The sequence below is a fragment of the Pezoporus occidentalis genome, unplaced genomic scaffold (assembly GCF_034315485.1).
Source record: "Pezoporus occidentalis ecotype Australia unplaced genomic scaffold, CSIRO_AGI_Poc_V1 ctg4, whole genome shotgun sequence".
Taxonomy (NCBI): domain Eukaryota; kingdom Metazoa; phylum Chordata; class Aves; order Psittaciformes; family Psittacidae; genus Pezoporus; species Pezoporus occidentalis.
This window is the reverse complement of record NW_026915724.1, coordinates 28,412,124-28,438,505: the sequence shown is the minus strand read 5'-3', so window position 1 is coordinate 28,438,505 and position 26,382 is coordinate 28,412,124. Positions and strand designations below refer to the sequence as shown.

The following is a 26,382-nucleotide window of genomic DNA, read 5'->3' as shown; positions in this document are numbered from 1 at the left end:
TTCCTGGTTTAGAAACCCCTGCATGCTGGGGCTATCATATTACTAACAGAAAGAAGCTGAACAATTATGTTCCTACCCTGTTGAGCTTTGATTAAAAATAAGAGCAATAGAAATATAAAATATAGTTTTAAGTATTCTAATAAGAAGGAAAAAAAAAAGACAAATCTGCATTAACTAGGCACGTGAGAAATGTATTTGTATTTACTGTGTATGAATATCAGAGTGAAGGGGCTTTCCAAGGCATGTGGTGTTGCCTTTGACACTGATACTGCAAGGAGCAAGATTCCAACTCATGCCAAATGTTTAAATTCATATCCTTCTGTTGATAGATCTTAAAAGACTTTCAGAGTTAATTTTATTTGGGTATTTTCTGTTTCAGCTACTGTTATTTAAGACCTGTTCCAGGATCCAAATTATTATGAATGTTCTGATTTTTTACCTAAAATTATTCATAGCCAGCTTTTGTCTTTGGTTATACCCATGTTAGTTGTTAGCTTTGAAACCTTTTTTCTCACTAGAACTATATGCTGCTGTGTGGTCAGGTTAGGGATGGCAGTCAGCTTTTTTAAGATGTCAGTTTCCTTGTCTACATAAGCCAAATATTTGTATAGTTTTTTTCTAACATAGGCTTTTTTATCAGTACCACCCCTTGTCCCTCCAAGAATCTCTTTTCTGTAGCTGTTCCACAAAGCTGAACACAGACTTCTAGAGGAGGATACTCTAGGATACTGTACTGCAGTGCAGTTTCAAATAATTCTTTTCTACCTCCAGAGGAAATATGCTTCTTGTTATATCGGTGATCTCACTAATAAAGGTGATTATGGTGTTGCATTGCTAAATATTGCTTACAGAGGAACCACATTTCTCTGACAAAGTCTGTCCAAAAAGTCTGTCCTGTTCCTGGAAGGAATCTTTAATAAGCTCACAACTTTTTTCGATTAAGCTTCATTTTTACAACAGCATTGCCATAATTCTCAATACAATTTATATTATTACTTGTTATAGAACAATTAAAACTAAATCTTAGGAGAGGGTTTTCTTTAAAGGCATCCTTTTCCTGTGCTCTTTCCCCTAAGAATACAGTTGGCTTTATGCAAATACTATACTTAGCTTAACCTTATGCCTAATACAGTTTATCCTTTGTTTTAAACTCTTGCAAAATGTGGAAATAACCAGTGCCTCTGTGAATTTGTTTTCCCTATTAATTCTTGATTTTTCTCTAATATTTGTGAAGCACCTTGAAATGGCAGAGCAGGGAAGATGGAAATGGTGAAACCTGAGTGGCCACCTTCCACAAGTGCTTGGAAACAACCTGTTTACAGTGAGAATTTTCACTAGTAACATGCATATTCAGGGTAGCACTTCCAAACCCTGTTTTTAAGCATCTTAATTGGTAGTGCTCATTTAAACATTTTAACACCTATTTCTTCAGGGGAAAAAATGAGAAACTTCATGCCTCATGTAAAGTAAGGAGATTTTGAACACTCTTCAAAGTTATTCCAGATCATCTGACTTCCTTATTTGGGATATTTTCTAATAGCTGTTACTGGGATGCACTTCTGGCTGATTGAGCTGGGGCCTCATCCTGGCAACACTGTTGTCTGTAAGTTTCTCAGCGACTTTGGAGAGATTCTGTAGAGATTTTGCTGATGCTCATTTCTGTTCAATGCCTAGATATTTTCAAGTTATGCTTTTTTTGTTTGGTTGTTTGTTTTTTTTTATTTGTTTGGGTTTTGTTTGTTTGTTTGGGGGTTTTGTTGTTTTTTTTTTTGTAGCAAGTCCAAATGTTAGGTTTTTTTTGTTTTTTTTTTTTTTCTCTGCAAAACCTGTTCATTTCCCCAAGGCCTTCAGGCCAAATAGGAATAACAGCTACTATAATTTAACACTGTAATCCATCAAAAATCTCTGAAATTACTTTCTGATGTGCCCAAGGATAATTCCAAAGAGCAGTTGCTTAAGCTTGCTATACTCAAATGCTGCACTGACAAGCCACTAAATCTAGTCCCAATTTAGCAAAGAACTTCAGGAAACCTACATTTAAGCATGTTTCTAAATCAAGGCAATCTCTCAGCATGGGTACTTACTTAAAGTACATTTAAATACTGTCTTCTACATTTTTATCTATTGAACTAAGTCAAAATGAAATATTTGTTTATTTTGGATGGCTGAACTACTATTTCTTAAACTCTTCTAATGAGTTAAAAACTAGTGTTCTACCTTTACACAAGTTATGTAGTAGATACATTTATATCAATTCAGTGTTTGTGGTTTTGATCAGTATCACACTAATACAGGCTTAAGTAGGCTCACTAACCCCCAATTTTCATTTCTTTTCATATTCTGTCACATAGTACATAGTAAGCTGTGTTTTTGCTGGTTAGAACATCATGATTAGTAATTTGTCTTCCTGCTATTCTTCCTCTAGATAGTCTTGTCCCTAAAAAATCTTGTCAGAATTTTCTGAAAAAAAAAAGTTATTTTCTCTATGTAAAAATGTGTTTTTCTTAAACCATGCTTAGAACAGAATTCATTATTTTTTTTTTCCATCCAACTCAGTATTTCAATCAGGTACACAAATTGTCAAATGAAATGATACTAGTTCTGCAAACTTCTTTATTGAGTACTGGTTCCACTCAGATTTTAAATTTAAGCATAAAGTTTTCATTTGATTTTTTACTACATTCCCACTACTTAAACTTGAGATAGTGCATAATTGCCAAATCATCTTTTTAAAATAAAAATGGCTCTGTACTTAAGGACAACTTTTTTTGAGAGGGACAATTACAGAGGCCTGTGGTTGGTTGGTTTTGTTGGGTTTTTTGTTTGTTTTTTTTTTTGTTATGTTTCTCTGAAACTGGAGGCAAAACTCCCACGTAAAAATCTCCACAAACAGGAGATACCTATGGAAAGCCAAGATGATCTTTAGTATTTTGCTTTTTCTGAAAAAATCTCATCTCTTCACTTGCTGATTTAGGAACTTAGATGTCAGGACTGAGGAGTAGTTGCCTTTATTGCACGCCTTTCCAATAATGAGGAAACTCAGATCTCCTGAGCCTGAGCTAGTTCAGCTGCAGGTCTTTCAAAGAATGGGGTCTGTCTTCCATGCTGCATGTTGTTGACAGCTATGACTATTTATCAGTAGTTTATTTACTGTTTACTCATTTATTCAGCAATCTGCAGACATTTAAAGCACCTATATTCTCTGTTCATTTACTTTCTTAATTCGTTTAGAACCAAGCATGAAGACATTTAGATGGTGAAACATCTGTTGAAATAAGCAATCATTTAAGCAAAAGGACTGCATTCAGGAAGATTCAAATTTTAGTTTATTTTCATTGTGAACCTGTCACTTTGTTATCTTTCAGTTATTTTTTTCACAGTTGTATTGTCTGCTGTTTCTTTTCCCTTTAACTAAAAAGGCAAAAAAAAAAAAAAAAACAAAATAGAAAACTTGATTGTTGCTAGATATTACATGCTAATGAGATTTTTTTAAATTTTATTTTTATATGTAAATATTTAAAGCTACTTTCAATACTTTCATTCATAATTATTGAATGAAAACTACAGGATTCCTTAACCCTTCTTCTCTTCCTAGTTTTCATTGCAGTGCAGTGTTCATTTAGCTAGTATAATATGATGCATAAAAGCATTATCTACAATGTCATGCAATAAAAAAAAAAACAAAAAACAAACCTCATCTGAAAAGAACAAATTCTTCTCTGGTTTAAGACTGAGATTTCTATTAATACCATTGTACTTGGATTCATAGGCAGGCAGGTTGGCTCTAGGCTTGTATTCTCGTCTGCCATGATATATTCCATCTGATTTAATAGTGGTTTGAAATTGTGTGGACATACAGTCTAATTGAAAACCCTTCATTAAAAGTATGTTAGTTATTCATAATCAGATCAGGTTGCATTCCTGTGAGCAAAATTATTTCTGCCCTTAGCAATTTTCAAGACAGATATTTTGTTTCTTATTAAAAATTAATGATATAATAAATACCACAAATATGTAAGTATAAAAATATTTTCTTTGATATCGAGAGATCCAGTGCCCTCAAATTATCTTGTTCTAAAGACTTTACTATGCCAAATGCACATTGTTTACTTGATCATAGCATAGTCTGCAACTGCGTAGGTGAATGACTGTCTGACATAAGTATTTCCTCAAATAGATTTCTAGAGGAGAATTTAACTTCAGTGAGACAAAATGTTTTGGTCTGTGGTGCACAATCTAAAATGGACTATAGATTAATTTATTTTTTTTGTGAAGTTTAGGGTGATGTAATTTACCAAGCAATTAAATGCCATTAAAGAGAATGAATTCATTGCAAAATAATTAAGCAAGTGCTTTTGATCAACATTGAAAAAATATTGCTTCAGAGATCATTCCACACTAGAGAAGCAGAAAGTTTATTTGGATACTTTGATGTCAAAAGACTATATCTAATACCCAGCAGTTTGTGTTAAGAAAGTGTCATTAGTGTCATTAGTAAGATGATGGGAACAGAATTGCCAAATATTTTCTGAGAATTCAGTTTTAAATAAACTGATGTCTGTAGCACATCCGTTATTAAAAATGTGTAATAGCATGACAGAAGCAGGCAGTGTGAAATGTGTTATTCTAGTCACATATCAGTCCCCTAGATGACACTGAGAAGGCAAAAGATGTTGTGTAACAGGACTTACAAACATCATTTGCCAGATGTTATCTGATAGTTGAAGCTCAAGAGACAATGTTATCAAATCTGCTGGTTGCAGTATGTGGGTTAATAAAAGATTGTATGATACCACTTCTTGTTTTCTCCTGATTTTTATTCTCCTTATTTTTATTCCTGTATCTTATTTCTCAACTCTGTGTGAAAATTAATATTAAAAGAGAATGCAGAAAAACATGTTTAAAAATATTGTTTTCTTTAATGCTGATTTCATTATGTGGATTAGGCAGGTGGTTACTAACTGCTGCCAACTATGAAGTCCATACTGAAGTTATGTAAAATAAGTTTATAGGTTGTGGATTTTTTAATAAAATACATGCTGTCTTAGTAGTTTAAAAATCAGATTTGGGTAATTTGAATCTCTGTATTTGCATGTCCTCTCCCCCCAAGGAATCGTTTGTAGTATTAATATGGTTTGTATTCCAGAGCATTTTGTATACACATATAGATAATGATTTTATAGCACTTTTAAATTAAAGGGTCTATTTATGTATTTTATAATTCTTTTTTTTTTTTTTTTTTATTGCTAGAGCTTTAAATGACTCTTTCAAATAAAGCTAAGAAAAATCCTGCTGTTTGGCAGTCAAAAACTTGATCTGGTCAAATGAAATTTAATTATTGTGTTCTTGTTGAATAAGCAGCTGACCCGTACTTAACAATCCTGAGTGCTGTGACTGACCGGCATGTTTGTCCTGCTGCTGCTGAAAGTGAAAAATGCCTGATAACTCATTTCTTCTGAATATTGCCACATCAGAAGAAGAACTGGCCAATCTCTAATCAGTACCCACTCTGCTGTTCTTTTCCCAGTCTCTTCAGCCAGTTAATGGCAATATTGGATATTGTATGAAGTAGACATAAGGACTTACGAACACTGCTCTTTCAGAGTGTGATTCAGTGAATCACAATGCCTTTTTCATGGTGATTGTAATGCAGAAGGACAATTTTTGTTCTCTATATGAGGCTGAGCCAGTCAATCAGTGTAGCATTCAATAAACCAATTGCTAAATTCAGCTTAGACTGTGGGCCTGAATCTGCTTCTGTTAGAATCAATATTAAGATTGTAAGTAAATCCAGTAGAAATCAGATTGTTGATTCAGACTGGTAGCTTTTGAATAGAGAGGGAAAACTGAAAATGTGTTTAATTCCATGGAAACTACAATTTTTTAACATAAATTTACAAATTAGGATAATGGAATTAAAAAATCACTAATCTATACTGGATACAATCACTGTTTAGAGATAGCTGGCTCACTAGGTTCTGGGTTGAGGAAAAGTCAGCACTAACAGTTTTTATAGACACAAATATAACTATTCAAACTCAACAGATCTCCTGGGTTCAGCAGTAGCAGTCATGTTTTTTTTTCCTTTGTGGTAGCTGGTGCAGTGCTGTGTTTTGACTTCCAGCCTGAGAACAGTGTTGGTGAAGTCGATGTTTTCAGTTGTTGCTAAGTGGTGTTTACCCTGACCAAGGACTTTGTGAGGCTCATGCTCTGCCAGGGAGGAGGGGAAGCCGGGAGGAAGCAGAGACGGGGCGCCTGACCTGGGCTAGCCAGGGAGGTATTCCATACCACAGCACGTCATGGCGGGGTTGGGGGGTGAGTGGGAGTTACCCGGAAGGACACGGGCTTCCGGGTGGAACTCGTTTTCTTGGCTGGTGGTATTGTATTCTCTTCCCTTGTTATTTTTCCTTATCATTGTTGTAGTTGATAGTAGCGGTGGTGATTTGTGTTGTACATTGGTTGCTGGACTGTTCTTGTCTCAACCCGTGGGAGTTGCACTTTTTCGATCCTCCTCCCCGTTCCTCCGGGAGTGGGGGAGAACCCCGGGGCGGGGGGGGGACACGGACCTCGATTGTTGTCAGCTCGGCACCACTCACTGGGAGTGAATGAACAAGTTACCTGACTGGGTTTAAACCACGACAATCCCAGACCCATTTGTTTGCTTATGTTCATGACAAACCAGTTTGAGAATTTTTTAGTGAACACAGAGCATGTGGCATAAATGATACTCAAGGAGCACTGAAAATCTGTTAGAAGGATCTTGTTTGAAGAAAAAGTCTAAAAGGTTGAAAACAATACCCTTTGATTTAGAATTTATCATCTTGTTGATTGCTTTTTCACATGGGCATATGCCAAAACATCTTCCTGTTACTGATGAATCTTTAGTCACTAAGTGGAAACCATTTTGGGCTAGGGTTGGTAGGAATTGTGTTTGTTTTAGTTAAATGCATAGTAAAGCATACAGTAGGGCTTTCATCAAAATAGTTAAAGTCCCAGTTGACCTGGGTGTCTTTTTTCTAACAGATTATGCCTATGTTAGGTCACTATTAGCAAGTAATCATAGTCTGGAGTGTTCTCTGGCACTTTAAATTGCATGAAATTGAAGAAGAATGATCTATTTGAACAAAAGGGAATGTCACTCTCATGAAGCTGTAACCAACAGGAAACAGATGAACTGCAAGGCCAAAAACCTAGCTGTAAAGCCTTTCTTAACCAAGAATTTATCAAAATATTTTCCTCACATAACCTCAGGAGAGGTTCAATTTCATAATACTGGAAAGAGTGGAGGGATTATTGGTCCCTTTCCGTATAGTTTTTAAATCCTTTTAATATTTGAATGTTATCTTGTATAAAAAAAAAATAAGATTTGTAAGTTTGTTGGTAAATCAAATAGGAATTCACCGCTTAAGACACAGAGTTATCTTCCTCCTGAAACAGTTCCTCAGAAAAAGCTGGTACCCTATGCTGTTACAAAGTTGAAGAAAAGAAAGTGCAAGATTATCTCCAAGAAAACTTCACAGTATTCTGTATAGTTCCCTGAAAGCACAATTTCTAGGCATAAAATCTAAAAGTAGCAGAACAAAAAGGAAAGCTCTGATGTCACTGACAGCTATACTACTATGGATGCTAAAAAGGACAGAACAGAAGACTTATTTTTCCCGCAGTTGTTTCTAGGACATGGTGTTGATATGCCTTCCCCAGCAATTCATTGACTATGTGGCTTTTAGAGTTCCTCTTTTTGATCACTGAAAATATCTGTGGTGGGCACATAAAATTACAATTAGTGTTGACAGTTTTGCTTAATGAATGGATTTCACTTTTCCTTTGATATGTTCTAGTTTTGGTTGTTTTTTATTTTTTTTTATTCTTGCTTTAGAAAGAGAGCATTCAGACTCCAGTGGGGATGAAAACCTAGAATTCTCTTGATCCTGAACACCGTCAGATTTATACTCTGGATATTGAATATATTTTAAAAACATCCTGTGACACTGGCTTTTAGAATCATACAAAGACTTTTATAGGAGAGCACTGCAACATAATTTAGCTAATAACTTTAAAAAATCTAACAGTTGTACAGTAAACTAATGAATAGCTTTTTTGTCTATGGCTCTTGTTTCCATTTTAAGATCATATTTTCTGGAGTATTGTGACTGGTTCATCTCTTTTTGGCATTTTACATGATCAGATGATTAAGCAATCTGTTGTTTTTACAAGCACAACTCATCTTCCTTCTAGTACTCTCTGACACAGTTTTTCGTTTTAGTGAAAGCCCACCTCATACTTTGCTAGGCTGTAATAGAAAAATACTGGAGACAGTGCAAAGAATCTCTTGGTGGAAAGTAAACTATTCACACATGGAAACTAGAGGAGGTATTTGTATTTCTCATGTGAGATGCAATTTTCTTCAAAAAGATTCCTATAGCATGCATGGCTTGGCTGGTGTGGCCAGCTACAGCAGCAGAATGTTAGTAGGTGTAAACACTATGCTGATAATTCTGTTTTTAGTGGAAATGTATCTTAATGTGTGGTCAACTACAGGTTACGCAGTATTATTTGAAGTAACACAAGTAATATATTCTGTTGGCTATAATAGCTGAAAAAGACACTTCTTCAAAAGTGTCGGGAACATTGCAATGAATGCATTCATTCTATTGAATGTTTTGGGGTAAAAGCAGGAGAAAATATTTTTGCTACAATAAAATAACAAAGGTTACTTTATATCACCAAGTGTCCAGGGTTTGGCTGTAACAGTTATTTTCCTTCCTAGTAGCACTGCTGTGTTTCAGCTTTAGTCTGAGAACAATGCTGATAACACATCAATGTTTTTAGTTGTAGCTAAGTAATGTTTACCCTGATCAAGGACTTTGTGGCTTCTCATGCTCTGCAGTGAGGAGGGGCACAAGAAGCCAAGGGGGGAACAGAGACAGGACAGCTGACCCAAACTAGCCACAGGGGTATTCCATACCACAGCACATCATGCCCAGTATATAAACTTAGGGGAGTTACCTGGAAGGCCCAGATTGCTGCTCAGGTGATGAGCAATTGCATTTTACATCACTTGTGTTTATTGGGTTTTTTCTTTTCCCTTTTTAGCTTTATATCCTCTCGTTATTTTCCTTATCATTCTTAGTAGTAGTAATAGTTTTGTATTATACCTTAGTTACTGGACTGTTCTAATTGCAAGCTGTGAGATTTACATTCTTTCAGTTCTACTCCCTATACTGCCTGGAGGGGGGGGGGTGTGGGGGGGGTGTGAGGAAATGAGCTAACAGCTGCTTGGTTCTGAGTTACTGGCTGGGCTTAAACCACAACAGAAAGTTATTCCCACAAGCTCCCTCTGTCCTGAGAAATCCACTCCATGGACTGATGGCCTCTCTGAAAAGAGTATGCAGATTTAGCACTCAGTGACAGCTAGCAATTACTGTGTATAAATTGATTAAATCTTAAGAAGTAATTCCTAGCAACCAGTTGTGGCTAAGCCCTCTGGATCATTTTTCCCTATTCTTCTGCCATGAACTTAAAATGTTATTTCTTGGGCTGGTCTAGTAGTCATTTATAACAAACCAATGAGACAAATCCGAAGCCTTACTAGTATTGTGCTAAATTGCATGACTAAGCTATGCTTTTTGTTTAACATCATTCAGGAAAAGCTCCATAGCACTTTTATGTTGTACATCAGTCTTCCTAGTCAAGTTCAGAGACCATTAGTCAATCACAGAAAGCCACTGGGATATTATCTTGGGGAGATGCATTGACTGATAGTCAGTCCTGGCATTGTCAGCTGCACTGTTGCAACAAGTCTGCATTGCTCATTCAGTCTTGTTTCACACAGTCCCAGGCATCTAGTAGATAAAGGCATATGCAGTCCCTGAAATATTGTCGTAAGATCATTTTTCCCTGTGTTTCCCCACACAGGGTACTGCATAAGGATAATATGATGTCTAATTGGAGCACTCAGCCACTAGAAATACATAACAGAGTAGAAATGATCCACCAAATAATCCCACACATATCATCAAGCCTGAGAATGACACTGTTGCCCGCCCATTCTTACTCTCCTTTCCCACAAGAACTGCAACAATTTCACATGAAAGAACTCAAAGGTGGTAAGTGCAAAAGCAGATGTGAATATGACTTTTGCTATTTCACCTTGAAGTTCTACCTGCTATTAGATGAGCAAGAAGTCATAAGAAGACAAATAAGCCAAAAAGTTTTGTACTCTGGAGAATTTTGAGAAATATTGTTTTTGAGGAAGTAGCTCCATAAGGAGATTTTTGTTTTGCCTTTGCTGATCTGACTCACAATAAAGTACACTAAAGCTACTATTTGTCTTAGGAATAATGTCTCTAAATGGATTCTGCAGCATTGCAATCATATGCAGTGCTGCATATGATTATATGAACTATAATCATATTTAGAAAAATACAACCAACCTGCTCTAGTTATTTTAACCAGATTCCTTATATTGAAATAACACAAACTGCCGTGCAGAAGTTTGATTTCCAAATTAGTTTGTTTTGTTTTAGTTTTTTCTTTTGTCACATTTACTAATCTCAGTTAAACTCACAAAGTATCTTTATAGTGTAATTAATATATTAGATTGGTTTACAAACTGCACAGCTATAGTGACCTCATTAATATGAGATACACTGCAACTAGACAGTAGCTAGACAGTAGCAGAGCAGTAGCTAGGCATTTGTATACCAGAAGTTAATTCTTGTTTCTTCAACATATATTTGGAAATGAAAAGGCGGTATCACCAGAAAATGGAAATCTATGTCTTTGCATAACTTCTTGCTAAGACAAGTTGAACCGAGCAGACAAAAAGTGCCTGAGTGAACTCTATTGTAACAGACACGTGATTGAAGAGGTCTCACCTAGCTTTCTCTTTTCATGAACACAAAGGCAGGCTTTGACATTTTAGCCTGCTTGCCTCTCTTGTCTACTCTGTAAACTGTCTAGAACAGGGTCTTTCTCCAGTTTAAACTTTGTATGGGTGGGAACCATGTTATAAAGAAAGAACTCACAAGAGCATAGGTCTCAAACAGTGTTTGGATTATCTGATATATGTACCAAAATCCCAGAAGTGGAAGTTTCAGAAGGACTACAGAGGTGAAAACATTCATCAGGACAAATTTCATTTTCAGCTAACAAGACAATAATTTGTACATTTTTGCACATCTATTTCACTTAGTATTGTTTATGCTAAGTACATCTCCATTACTCTGTCCAGCAGAAAAGCTAAGCCCCCTTTGTCCAGCTCACAGGAGATGTTTACTTATAGAAATGTTTTTCTATTTTAAAATTGTTCTAGTGATTCTTTGAGCAGATTTGTAAGCTTTTAAATTTTTTTGGTCATCATCTTCCAATATTTTTGCTGTATCATCAAATACTAGGAAGCAACCACATAAAATACTGTAGAATAATCTTGCTGTTCTGTATTGAGTTTGGCAAGCTCCGCTTTTGCAGAGAATTATATTTCACTCCTCAAGATGGCAAAGCTGGTTTAAGCTCCCAGAAATCATTGTAAAAGAACTTGACTTCAAAAACTCGAAAATAAGTAACTGGCGGCTTGCTGAACAGTGCAATTCTCTTTTCCATGAGCATTTGCATGTAAAGTCAGGTCTGTAAAAGAGCCATATGCATTTGTTAAAATCTCTTAAATATTGATAGGTAGAAGTTGAATACCTATTTCTAGTCTGTTAGAGACAAGAAAATGAAAAGACATAACTACATCTATCTCTTCAATGAGTAAAAATAGTCAGTTTCCATAGTTATCATTAGGAAATGTTTTCTACGTATTGTGTCTATTTTGTGTATATAACTATTGAAAAAAGGGAGGTTTTTTTTATTCACAAACAGCAAAAAGTCCTTTTATGTTTCAGACATCAACCCTTTGTGGTGTATAGTTTGATCAAATAATTCCTTCATTTCTCATTTATAGAAGAAAAGAAAGAAAAATACCACAAAAGTTAATCACAGTCAGATTTCGTACCTTCACCAGGATTCTGTGGCACACATTTCCTGCATCTTAACTTCTGACCATACAGTAATTGCTTGTATTCTTTGCTGTATCTACTGTACTTCAGTAATTGTGTGTATAATTGTGTGCAATGAAGTATATTCTAGCCAAGCTATGCTATGGAACATGCCAGCTCAATATTCCTTTTTTAAAAAAGAAATATTGAAAATTCTGTAGACCTCAATAATTTGACTTCCAAGAGTGAGATATCTGTTATTTCTATCAGGACAAGCAACAGGTTTGATGTTGACACTATGAGAAAGCGTCCAAATGAACTTTGGATGAAAAGATAAAGAAACTGATGAATAAAATGTGAGAGGTTTACTCACAAATTTGTGCTTCTGTAAGAAAGAAAATACTGTAATTTTTTTTCGTGTTACTTAAAATTGCTTTTAAAAGCCTCACAAATCTGTTTTTGAAGACAAGTTGAACAGTTTTGATAATGGATTTTTTATTCAAATTTAATGTTTTTAAATAAAGACACTGGAAGAGATTGGCTAGAGTTTTGGATTCGCCATCCCTGGAAGTGTTCAAGGCCAAGGTGGACAGGGCCTTGAGCAACCTGGTCTAGTACAAAGTGTCCCTACTCATGGTAGAGGGGCTGGAAGTAGATGATCTTAGGATCCTTTCCAACTCTAGCCATTCTATGATTTGTCTAACCTCTGCTAATATCTTAGATTTGTCTTTTGGCTAGTTTTTTTTTTCAATATTAGTCCATTCCAGTGTTTATTTATTATAGAATCACAGGATCACAAAATGGCTGGAGTTAGAAGGCACCCCTGGAGTTCTTCTGTAAACCCCTCTTTTCAAGCAGGGTCTTAACAGAGCTCCTTGCCCAGGACCATGTCTAGACAGCTTTTGAATATCTCCAAGGATGGAGACTCCACAACCTCTCTGGCCAACCTGTGTCAGTGATCAGAAGACCTCACAGTGGAAAAGTGTTTCCTGATGTTCAGACAAAACCTTCTGTGTGCCCATTGCATGTTTTTCTGTCACTGGATACCACTGAAAAGAGCCTGGCTCCATGGTCTTTGCACCCTCCATTCTGGAATTTACACACTTTAGTAGGATTACCTCTGACCCTTCTCCAGGCTGAACAGTCCCAGCTCTCTCAGCCTTTCGTCAAATGAGAGTTGCTTCAGTCCCTTAATCAGCTTTATGATCCTTTGCTGGACTGTCTCCAGCAGCTTTTGTACTGGGAGCTCAGAACTGGACACAGCACTACCAGTGCTGAGTAGAGGGGAAGGATCACCTCCCTTAGCCTTTTGGCAGCACTCCTAATGCAGCCCAGGATATTGGTGGCCTTATTTGCCCCAAGGCCACCACTATGGGTTCATGTTCCACTTGGTGTCTGTCAGGATTCCCAAGAGCTTTTTTTGCAAAGCCACTTTCTATCTGAATGGACCCAGCATATATTGGTATATGAGGTTGCTCTTCCCCAGGTGAAGGTATCTGTGCTTCTGCCTGTTGAACTTCATAAGGTCCGTCAGCCCATTACTCCAACCTGTGGATGGCAGCATGACCCTGCACTCCTCCCAGTTTTGTTATCAGCAAACTTGCTGAGGGTACACTCTGCCTTATCGCCTAGATCATTAATGAAGACGTCAAACAGGATTGGACCAAGTACTGACCCCTTGGGTGCACTACTGATTGCTGGCCTCCAACTAGACTTTATGATGCTGATTCCCACCATCATGTGCCTGGTTGTTCAGCTAGTTTCCAGTTCAGCCCACTGTCTGCTCATCCACAGTATTTTTTTTTACTGATAAAGGAAATTACAGATTAGCACCATTTTCTTCTTTATTTACTTTAAAGTTTCTCATTCTGCTTGTTTGCCAGCAAATCTAAATAACCTGGCACGGATTTTACACCTTATAAAAGTTTCAAGTGTAGTTCAGTGCTTCACAGAGGTTTTACAGAAAAGATTACAGTAACTAAACATTGCAGGAATCCATTATTTGTGGAATCAGTTGCAGTATATCACCAAAGGAGATTTCTGGATAACCTTTATTTTGTTGGCTTTGTTTGGTTTTTAAAAAAGACATCCAATGCTTCAGAAAGAGCCACAGATATTCTTTTGGATGCAAGATCTTCAATTTATATAACATTTACACATTTTCACATTTCTTATGAAAATTCATGTGTTTCTTTTTACATGTTTCCTCCATTAAGATCCCATAAAAAAATTCCGTATATTGCATTCCCCTCAAAGCTTATTGCCTCCCATTTTTCTTTTTTATTACAGGTGATTAATCTTATTTTTAAGGGAAAAAAAAATCTCTCTTGGGAGGTTTTCCTAATGGGAGCATGATTTTCATTAAGACTATCTGTCTGTTGGAAGATATAGCCAGTCACTGTTATCATTAAAAGGGTTCTGACTCAGCCAGACTAATAATAACAACTTGATTGAATTGCATACAGAAGAGCTGCTAAAGTATAACCTGTTTAATGGTAGACTATTAAAAAAAAAACCAACAACAAGCATTTGCTGGTTAAATATGCTTAAACATAATTAAACATGGTTTAATTTTCATCAACTCTGATACTGCTTTATTTACAGGTTCCTGTTTCATTATAAGAATTTTGGTATACTATCAATGCTTAATGAAGTGTATCACCTCAGGTGTCATAGATTCTATTTCACTAACACTCTTGAGATGTTGAAAGGTTGCAAAAAGACTTTTTTTTAAAATCTGAGCAAGATCTACCATATTTCTAGAATTCTAACAGATTGCAGACTTTAGTGTTCATTGTTACCAATGTTACTGTGTTGTTAACAAATAAGAACTTACATTCAGAATTGTTTTATGGGTCAAATTTCCTGGTCTAGATTACATTTCAGCCTGGATTCTTGCTGCTTGCACTCCTTTATATGAAAACTTCTTCATATGGGAGAAATCCTGTCAATACCTTTTTCTTCTTTCTTCCTCTGTACTTTGCTAATGTTGGAGTGTTTTCAGTAAATCAGAGTGATCCTTGCAAATTTAGCAAAATGAAGAAATGTAATGGTTTGGATGGTAATTTGAACCAATAGTCAAAGTAGGTTTCCTTTTAGTATATTGCTTTCAGCACTATATGTCAACATCTGAGGACATTAACTCAAATATTTCAGTACATGTAGTGTTGTTGGTTAGCATATCTACTGATCCATAGAACTGCTTAACAATTAATGCTAATTACCTACTTAGTCATATTTTCAGTCCCTTAAGTTCATGAGTATTTACTCATGATTTATATTGTGCAACTGAAAAAGATAACTGGGAAAAACAAAAGCAGCCTGGTTATAGAACAACAGTTTAAAAAAGTGATCTTACAACTCCAGTTTTTGAAGTCAAGACATTCTGATTGTTCAGGTTAAAATGACTGAACTTGCTTATAGAGCACTAGACTTTTTTCAGGATATTGTTTGGTTATGATTCTTGCTGTCCTGACTTGACTAAGGCTAGAGGAACAGCAGTTTTGGTGGTGGGTTGGTTGGGTTTTTTTTCACTTCATGTATTTCCTACTTCCAAACTTTCTCTTCATTGTTTTATTTATAGCTTTTTCTGCACTGACACAATTCTGAAACAGTAAGATCAGTTCCATGGATAGACTCATGGCCCAAACTGAACCCTAGCTTTCCTCTTGTGCAATTCTTTTGAGGCCTGGGCACTATGTATGTGGCTCAGGAGCAGCTTAGTGCAGAGTGTTTGTATGAAAGTGTTTATCACTGATTTCAGATGGCCAGATCCTATCAACTCTCCAGAAAAAAAAAAAAAAAGAATAAAGGCCAGTGGATTTTTTTTTTTTTTTTGAGTCTGTGTTTGGTTTATTGTTGTGGGTTGTTTTTTTTTTTTTTTTTTTTAATTTTTGGTTTGCTTGTTTATTTTCCGCTGTACAGAATATTAATTTTAGGTACAAAAGAAGTGTAAATGGTTAAAATCTCCCAGACAAGACTACTGTACTCTGAACCTCAGCCTCTTTTACATTTCTGGGTTTGGATAGTATCTTCAAACTGGGACAAATTTTGTGAAATGATTTTTCAATGGATAATTGTCTATTGATGCATAGGTCTAAGATAAAACTCATTTTATCTATGTGTTATAACTGGCTATAAAAGCATGATACAAAGAGTCTTAGACAGTAAATATGATCATATTTATCAGATTAAAAATACCGCATGTATTAGACTTCCTACCTTGCTAGCATATGAATTCCATGGCAAACCCTTGTGGTATCTATTCCAGGAAGACCAAATGGATGCTTCTGACGAAGAGTTTCCTTTTTGACAGTAGGGATGGCAAAGCATTCATGAACACAGAATGGAGTTCAGATTTCTGTAGCTAAGCTGAGTGTCATACTGCAAAATGTAAAATAGGCAAAAGGATTCTGAGTGGATCGGTAAATATATCCTCTTTCATTAGGCTGATGTATTAAAATATTGTGTGGTTAGCTGTGTGACGTTCTTGCTTTCTACTGTGAGCAGAAATATTTTTGAACTCTTCAGAGACAGAGAGGCAAAACCAGCATTTCATAACAGAAAAAAAAACCACAACAATCTTGGTCTAATAGTATCATTAATTTCTGCATTACTAATTAATGTGTTGCTATAGTTTTGAAACATTTCTTATTTCTGAGAAATACAAGCATAATTATATTATGAAGTGCATTGTCAAATTTTACCACATAGACATTATAGCCAAGATACTGAACAAAATTAATTTTCTCTTTCTCGATTTTTAAGATCCAGATTTTAAGGACCTTGGTGTTTTGAAACCGTTGCCAGGTTGGTATGTTGTTTTGTGTTTTTTTAACTTGGAAGCCTTTGCACTCTTCTGTAGAAAATATTTTTGTTTGCTGTTCAGGCATCATTTTTTCTGGTATTTTGTTATTTAGTTTGTGAGTTTGAGATGGGAGGACCTGAAGGAATTGTGGAATCTGTGCAAATTGTCAAAGAAGGAAAAGCTTCTGAAACTGAAGCAGTAGACTGTAAATGGTTCATCCGAGCACCACCCCGATCCAAGGTCAGTCCTTTGTCCACTTGCTGTTTTGTGGTTTAATTTAAGAAATTGACTTTTCTAATATGTTGTGTGTTTCTTAGTACACTTAGATCTTGTTTAATAACTTTACTGCTTGAACTTATAAACTATTTTTTTCCTTTTGCTGTTCAAGGGTAGTTTGTCACTTTAGCAGAAATAACTTACTTTCTCTATAAATAATGATGCAGGCAGTGTTAGCAGACTTTTTGCTCCATAAGTAATTTTCTTCAATTAATCTTTATTTTTTCTCATATTTTAAAAGAATCAATGTGTTTTTTTTTAAGTGGGAGGTAATCTTGTCACTTAACTTTCAATATATTTCAAGTAACTAATATTGAAACTACTAAGTGAACACTGCTGGCTACCTAAAATCATCATTGTTTCTCATCTGGGAACCTTGAAAACGGAGCCAAAGTAAATTCACCTTCCTCTGTATGAGAACTTTAGTTGTTCTGGTTCAGAGCCACAGACAAAAGAAGATAATATCCTCATTTCTCTTCCACCACAGTCAGCAAGCTGTGCCTTTGTGACAAGCAAGAAAGGGCTGCAATGAATTTCACAATTATTTTCTTGGATTCTGAATTCCTCTCTTACCCATGGTTTATCAGTTGTTATATGGATTAATTGTTGCTGGCTATGCTACCATTTCTCCTTTCTTTGCAATTGGAACAGCTTTGTGCCTCTCATCTATTTTCATTCACAATGTTAAGGACAACTTCACATTGTATTTTTTCAAGCCTTGTTTTATGGACAGAAAAGGTTTTACAAGGTAGAATTTACATATCTACTAATCTCTGCTATCTTTAAACAGATAAGGGTTATTTTAGTATAATCTCAGAATGGATTGTACTGAATATATCTGTTTCAGCATTTGGTATCGAAAGAGCAGAGAAAGGATTTGCAGAAGAGACAAAGTTATGAACGTCAGCATTTTTCTATTGTGAAAGTTGAGGAATTGAGTAGTTGGCTCATAAAGACTACAGATAAATCATTTCCAGAATATACTTAAATTTTTATTTTTTCTATCTTTTGGATAAATTCAGTGTTCATAGAGGTTTTTAATTAAGTAGATGAGGTTCTCACTTTGCTACAGTAAGTAGCTACAGTCTAATGACAGGCCTGACCAATTATTATTGCATATGTTACATATTTAGGTATTAGTAGAAAGAAAACAGGTAAACACCAAATTAGAGTTGTGTGTATTTATTAGAACCAGCACAATTAAATAAGCTAATAAAATTTTCCTGTAGTCTTAATTCCAGTTTATGTTTGTTTGGTCAGATAATGTCATTGTGATATTCTTATTTGATCTAACATTAACATTCCATATGATTCAGAGCCTTCTAGAGATCCCATATTTGCGTATCTGCAAGTGGAACACTTCAGTCCTGATGTAAAAATACAAATTGTGTAGGTACATAACCATAAACTGTGTGACAGAAGAATGCCACCTTACCACTGTTAATAGAGGATTAAAGATTATTTAGTTTTTCATTAACTTCTGTACCTGTATTTAGTTGCGTTACACTTCAAAAAGTGTGTACCAGTAGAAGATCAACTGGAAGGGAGAGTGATGAGTGCATTCTAGAAAACCTGAGGAAACACTGAGAGTTATTTAAGGTCATCTAGAAGGTTTTGTGAATAAAAAGCTTTAACGACAAGGAAGGAATACTCTGATGTCCATGTCTGTGTGATAAGTCATGGCCCTGCACTCTAAAAGATTCAGGTTAGATACTAGGGAAGAAAATTTCTAACATCAGGGAGAGGATTATAAATGACTGGTTAAGGAAGTTTGTTTAGCCAGCATTGCAAGTGCAGATTAGGTGACAGTCTATGAAAAATGAGAGAAACATTACTAATCCTGCCTTTAGGAAGGAGCTCGTGCTGGGTCATCTCTTGATGAATCTTGCTGCTCCCTTCTTACAGAATTCTCTGGGTAGAGAGATAGGGCAGTATAAAAGCACATAAATCAGTGTTTCCAAGCATTTGGAGTTGAAAGCTTTTTCAGCAAGCTAGGAAAAAAAACCCAATGGTTTTCAAGCCTAGATTCCTATCAAAGGGGTAAGTCCAATTTAGGACTTGAACTTTCTTGGTGTGATTTTCACATACACACACAGATCTCTACACACATGCACACATGCATATGGTTATGGTATCATCATACTGGGACAGGTTGAGCAATTTTTAGACATCATGGAATGAAATAGTGGATAAAATAAAAAAAAAAACGAGCTTGTATGCAGTAAGATTTATTAGTAGATTGGTCAATTGAACTGGATTGTATTGTCCATATTTTACAGTCAACTTCCTTTGTGCTTATCTGACCTTGAACTAATGACATATTCAGTGCAGTAATTTTGTGACATCATTCTAACTTATGGTAGTTTGCATCTATGAAAACAGTCTTTTCTGCTAATAACAATAAGAACTCAGGAAAGGTCTTCAAATCCACATGTTCCTGTACTCTGGGCTGCACAGTCTGTTACTGGGAATTATGCCTAAAAGGCCAGAGTTTCTCAGATATAGTTTGTGTTGGATCTTTGCATCTTGAGTTTCTTAATTAAACTGTGCCAGAATGTGGGCTGCTTGCAATTTCATTTGGCTTAAGCTCATCCAATCTAAACTGCAGAAGTAAGTTCTTTCCTTGCTTTCCAGTTCTAGATTCAAGCCAAGTCTGAGCAAAATATATGAGCAATGAGATCAGTCAGGGAGTATGAACTTGAGTTCTCTGAGCCTGAGCTTCAAACTGACAGTCTGAGTGTAACATTGTTGCTATCCTCAGCAAGCTGGAATGGGACAGAGAATAGCAAATTTCTTGCACACGCTTAAAACAGAGCCACCACTGATTACCTTATAGCACAAAGAATAAAATACCAAATATGCGTGCAGAACTGAAACTTTCTTAAAGTGCATAAGACAGCAGAAGGCGGTATAAACATTACTTCAGTCTATACAAAGACCTGGAGCCTTATATTTGACAGTGACTTGTTGCAAAGTGCATGTTTCTTGTAATCACTTGAAGTCAGTTCCTGCTGAGTAAGGTAGCTGTGAATCTGGAGTTTAGAAATCCTGGAGGTTCTGCACTTTGTCTAGAAGCTGACTTCTATCACTAGTCAGAGCAAAAATGGAAAATGAAAGAGGGAGGTGCTGACTGACTATGCCAACCCACCCAGAATGGTAAAGAGCTGGAGAAACCTCCTCATCCCAAAATTCTTCTGTCTAGAACAAAGCCCAAAGGAGGAAGTGGATAAGCTTATTGTACTAGTTTTTGAAAAACTTCAGACATATCATTGGCTACAGCAGTGGATAAGCAAAGAACCTCTATTTATGAATAGAAAATAAGAAAATGAAAAGAATGATAGTATATTTCTCACTTTCTGTTAAGGGTGCAATGTTGGAGGAGAATATCAATGACAACTGTTTTTCTATATTGGATGTGTCAGCAGTTTTACAAGCACCCCCCAGAAGACAGAACTCAAGTTTCTGCTCAGGTAGCACTCCCTTTGGTGGGCAGCTTTCCCAGCAAGGTACCATGGTGTCTTGCTTGTTCCTTAAGAGATTCTGTAGGGGGAAAAAAAACATTCAGCACAATTGGACAGTAATAGTAATAAAACATTCACAAAGATGAAGTCCTGATGCTGGGAAAAAAAACAGTAAGCAGTGCTTATAATCAGAACCTCTGGGCAGCTTGGGCAAGGGCATCCTAACTACGGACAGACAAATATGAATTTGAATCCGGTCCAGTTGAAGTCATCTATTCAAAAGGAATGAACAAATAGTGACCTCTGTATGTACACCACGAGAAATAAAATTAAGTTGGAAGCGAGTTAGGAAAAGTGATGCCTAATTCTCCTGCCCCACCTAAGCATGCTGCTAGGCAAACAAAATATCTTTACGAATTGTAGGATGCAAGACTTAACAAAAAGCTCAAGCAACTGAAAGGATTAACTAATGAGTATCTTGTTTTGACAAATCACTGCAGTACCCTGCAGTGGGAGGGGGATGCACAGCACAGGGGAGGGGGCAAGGGTGAGGGTGGCCACAGGGTCAGGACATGACCAACAGGGAGAACCAGGTGGGCCTGGCCTTGGCAGCTAAGTTGTGGTGGTGGCTGGGTTTGCGCATGGCCCCAGCTCAAGCCAGGCAGCAGCTTAACAATGCCCAAGGCTGGGATAGTGAGAAGTGAGGCCAAGTGTGGGACAAAAGTCCCAAGTGGTACTAAGACACTTGCATATTTACAAAAAGTAGGTATTACTACCTGGTAGAGGCTCTAAATGACCTGTTACTGTTTTCACAAGTGGACCTTGTATCCAGGTGCTTGATGAAATAGACATTACTTTTGTTCCAGGTGCCTGATTTAAGATTGAATATATAGTCTGGAGAGGCTGGGTTGTTGCACGTGCATTTCTTAGGCAATTAAGAGGCAACATGAAGTAAAGCAAATTGCAAATCTACAGGTCTGTATGAACCAATCTGACTAAACCAAAACGTTTTCTGTTCTCAAATGTGAAGTAGAAACTTGTGCTATTGGGTGAGACCTGAAAGAAAGACAGTTTAAGCTTCCAGCACTGGCAGGCTAACTTATCCCTGATTTTTGGAGGTTTCTTTATCAGGTGTAGAAGAAGAGCTTTAAGTAATACACTAAAATTTAATGGAAGTCGTTTGAGTGATGATTCGTGAAATATTGCAGAAACACGGAATATAGGGGATGAAAACCCTAATATCCATTGACACTTTTACAGGCCTCAGATGAGCTCTATCTCTGAAGAAAGTCTGAAGCTTGCTAACATATGATAAGCAAATGATATTATGAATGAAGAAAACTCAATACGTTTATACTGCAACTGTGGAACAAGGTGAACAAATGATGTTTAAAGAAGTAGAAAATACTGTTTACCTGTGTTAAATTATTAAAAATACTTCTTTGAAACAGTTTTTGTTAGACGAAGATGCAAGACAAGTGCATGTGTAGAATCATGTTTGTAGAATGTCTTCTAGCAGGCATGGTATACACAAGCCAGAGTAGCGCTGACAAAACCCATTTTGAGTTAGCATGATGAATATTTCATTCAAGTATAGAAAAATAACCAACCTAAGCAACCTCAAACCAAATAATTGTTAGGAAATGTGATAAAAAAGCTACTGATTAATAAAACATCTGCCAAAGAGGACAGCAGAATCAGGATGTGCTCTACAGTTTTCAGTGTTAAAAAGCAGAACAGCACCAAGGAGCTGTAAAGGTTGTCACTTGCTAGCATTCTGCCACTGTATGAGAGAAAAATGACAGAATAAATGTCAGTTACTGGGGGCTCATAAAAGTCTGAAGAAGCAAATAGGACAAAACAAAGAAATCCAAAGAGCTTCATTTGTCCAGGAAAACAGTATTTTGATGTCTGATCCTAGCTGTGAATCACAGGGTGTTAGAAGTACTGTATAAGGTTGTCACCTTTGATGGACAGTATTCTCCAAGCGCCAGCTGAGAGGAAAATATGAGGTATGGAGTTATCTGTTTGCACAGTACGGTTCCAGACTAGTAACAGCAGGCCCCAAAAGGTCAAAAAAAACAACCCTCACACCCAAACAGAAAACCAAACAAAACATGTCCTGTTAATACTTTCAGGCTGAAGTAAAGTGGATTAAAAAAAAAAAACCAACACCAAAAAAAACCCCACAACAACAACAACAAACAAAAAAAAAAAACCAAACCAACAAAACAAACAAAAAACAACAAAAAAACAAAACTCCAATTCAGGATCCAAACAATAGGTCAGGCTATTTTAGAAGACAAATCCAAACATTGTTAGTAATATGTATTTTAGCTTGATATGTTTCTAGCCTTCTTGCCTTATGTTGTGGTTTAACCCCAGCTGGTAACTAAGCACCACACAGCTGCTTGCTCATTCTTCCCCAGTGGGATGGCAGATAGAAAACAGCTCAGGTTGGGTCACTCCTGCACTTACAGTTTCTTGTAAGGATTATCCTTCACTGTTTCATATAGTAATTCCTGTCACATGCAACTCAAATCATGGGTCATAACAATTTTAGAAGTATTTCCATTACAATCTCTATCCCAGTCCCATTGGGCCAGGTTGTAAGGAATGCAATGAGCTCCTCCTCTTGCCCTTCCACTGGCTTGCACTTAACCCACAGACTGTAGTTCTTCTAGGTGTACCTGTTCCAAGTATCCACAGTCTCTTCAGGGTGTAGCTGCTGTGCCACAGACTTATCCACAGCCACAGTCACTTCGAGGTACATCTGTTCCACTGTGGCCTTCTTCATGCGCCACAGTGACTTCAGAGAGATACCTGCTCCAGCATGTCCTTAGGCACAGCCACACATCCTTCAGAAGTAAACCTGCTCCAACATGGCCTTACCCGTGGCTGCAGTCCCTTCTGGGGTGTACCTGCTTTCCTGTGGGCTTTTCTGTTGCCACATGCTTTGAGGTACTCCAGCATTACCTCTTGCACAGCCACCAGTGCTTCAAGGTGTACCTGTGCCTGCATGGACCTCACAGCCACAAATGCTTTGAGGTATAACTTCTCCGCTGTGGATTTATTCTTGGGCCACAATCTCTTCAGAGGTATACCTCCTTTGGCATGGACATAACCAGATCCATAGACACTTTGAGATGTACCTGCCTTGGCATGGTGTTATCCACAGCCACAGACACCTCAAGGTGTCCTGCTCCTGCATGGACTTATCCACAGGACACAGTCCCTTTGACTCGAGTTCCAGCCTGTCCAGCCAGCAGCACAGAAACAGCAGCCATGCCCTGGCCTCCTGCCATCCCAGGCGCAGGGCCATTGCTGTTACCAGGACGCTCCCAGGCACAGCAGTAAGGTGATCAGCAGTGCAGTGCTGCAGCGAGCAGCAAAAGTGAACAGCACCCAGCAGCGAGCACTAGACTTCAATATAACAGCAGGCAAGCAAGCCTGTGGTGAGGAGCCTGCCAATTAATAGGTGAATGGCAATAACAGTTCACAAATTTGGTCTAAGACATTCCAATCAAACCTGTTGTTATCTCAAACCCTTTGAGCCCCGTGTTGGGCATGAAAACAGACTGTTGTGGTTTAACCCCAGCTCGCAACTAAGCACCACACAGCAGATCTCCCACTCCTGCCTCCAGTGGGATGGGGCAGTGGACTGGAAGAGTGAAAAAGAGAAAACTTGTGGGTTGAGATAAAGACAGTTTAATAGGCAAAGCAAAAGCCATGCACACAAGCAAAGCAAGAAATTAATTCACTGCTTCCCATGGGCAGGCAGGTGTTCAGGCATCTCCAGGAAAGCCAGGAAAACAGGAATCCCTCATGTGTACTTGGAAAGACAAAAAAATATCACTCCAGATGTCCACCCTTTCCTCCTCCTTCCCCCAGCTTTATATGTTGAGCATGATGTCATATGGTATGGGATATCCCTTCGGTTAGTTAGGGTCGCCTCCCAGCCTCTTGTGCGCACCAAACCTACTTGCTTCTGAGGTCATGTGAGGAGCAGAAAAGGCCTTGGCTCTGTGTAATCAGTGTTCAGCAACAATGAAAACGTCCCTGAATATCAACACTGTTTCCAGTACGAATCCAAAACGTAGCCCCATACTAGCTACTATGAAGAAATCTAACTCTACCACAGCCATGTGTCTAATCACATAGAGCTGAACACGGTGCAGAATAAAGCAGGCGCTGCAACTGGTCACTGCAATATGGAAAGATGGGCTATTTAACCCGGTCCTGTGCTTACAAAAGCATTGACTGTAACTAGAAGCTGAATATGTAAAATCTGGATGTTAGTCCCTGATGAAGAGGAGGTTTTTGACTTACACCTAAATTACTTTTGGCAGGTGAATGATGTCTTTTTGTTTGTTTGGTTTGGTTTTAAGGGACTGAATGTCTGTGCATATATATTAAGTTTGATAAGCTGGGATATGGTTTGAAGCTTTTTCCTGAGTGGCCTGATCAATCATGTTGTCAGCCCTAAACTTAAGTGATTGATTAAAAAGCAGAACTCATCAAAAGTCACTATGAAGAGATTATAATCTGACCATTTTACTGAGGTGATATATTATCTATAGTTTAAAATAATTATTTTTTTTTTATGTATGCAGTCGGAGATCTGTTTTCAAATTTAATTAAAAAAATAGTAAAACTTATCCATCACTTCCAATCACTTTTAGTATTATGTTGGCAATACAACCTTAAAGGTGACAAGACAGTTATTTGAAATGTTTGACAGTGTATAAATAGATTTTCCACAGTTGCAGTGTGGCTTTCTGAGTTTTGTTGCTAATGGCATTGGTATTTGCAGCCACATCTCAAAACTCAGTAAAAGCTAATACTTGTGTGCTAGCAGCCTGTTCTTCTAAGTAATGTGGAACTGATGATTTCAGGGAAGTATCTTATTAAAACTTGACACAGAAATGTGAAAGAAGAAGATTTGACAGTTATGCTGCTTCTTTCAAATAAGACGTCTTCAACAGGAATGCCCCAATTGTGTTAATGTAGTGTGTCAGTATCGACAGAAATGTTCATTCCAAAAGTTCTTATTGGCATCACTGAAGAAAAGAAATGCTTAATGAAGGCAGATGGTGGCATTTGAGGTTTTGATCTTTTTGTTTTTTTAATTTTTTTTGGGGGGGGATAAAATTTTCTTATCCATTGTCCTGCTGGTAGAAATAATAACTAAGATCTCAGTAAATTAGATAACCCGAAATATTAATGATAATTTTCTCTCACTTTCTGCTTAATTTCTTTTAGTGAGATCCACATACCAGTGAAAGTAATGAGAATATTGCCACTGATTTCAAAAAACTATGTGCATGAACATTTTGCTTTATATAACAGTATATCATATCATTAGGTTTATTCTTTCCCTGGGGAACTCTATTATTCATTTTCTTCTGCCAGTGTGGGTCTTACAGCCGGTGACAGGAGCAATGGCAAAAATACAGTAATAAATCCATAAAAATTGGCAGAGGTGTGCAGATGCAATTAAATTATTCCAGCTCTTTAAAATAGAATCTGATCCAATATCAGGTTGTCAGTTTGTGTAATCAGTTTCCAGGTTTTTTTTTAAAATGCCTGCAGTCTTAATCCATAGGTCCCATCCAAATAAGTAGATAGAAAGATACCCACAGATTTTAGTGTGCCTTGTATCAAGTCCTCATTACTTCATATAAAGTTCTGGGAATAGTCATCTCCAAAGGAGATGGTGAGAATGAAATTCCAACTCACTTCAGAATATCAGGAATTTATTTTCTCTATTTTATGAAACTTTATACCATTGGAGAAGGTTCCATCTTTCTTCTAAAGGATAGACATAAATTTATAAGTCAAATTTTTCTTTCCAGTGGTT

At 37.0% G+C, this 26,382-nt stretch overlaps 1 protein-coding gene across 4 annotated transcripts in view; it reads left to right on the top strand.

Annotated features, from left to right (window-relative positions):
* The window catches only part of NETO1 (neuropilin and tolloid like 1), a 66,263-nt gene that overhangs the window by 18,449 nt on the left and 21,432 nt on the right, over positions 1 to 26,382 (top strand). For all 4 annotated transcript variants that reach the window (XR_009967478.1, XM_062633090.1, XM_062633089.1 and 1 more), the window contains exons 5-6: positions 16,746 to 16,787; positions 16,898 to 17,025. Coding sequence is in view for 3 of the 4 variants with exons in the window: in XM_062633090.1 (XP_062489074.1) it covers positions 16,746 to 16,787; positions 16,898 to 17,025 (170 nt within the window). In the remaining variant the exon portion in view is untranslated. The remainder of the gene's footprint in view (positions 1 to 16,745; positions 16,788 to 16,897; positions 17,026 to 26,382) is intronic.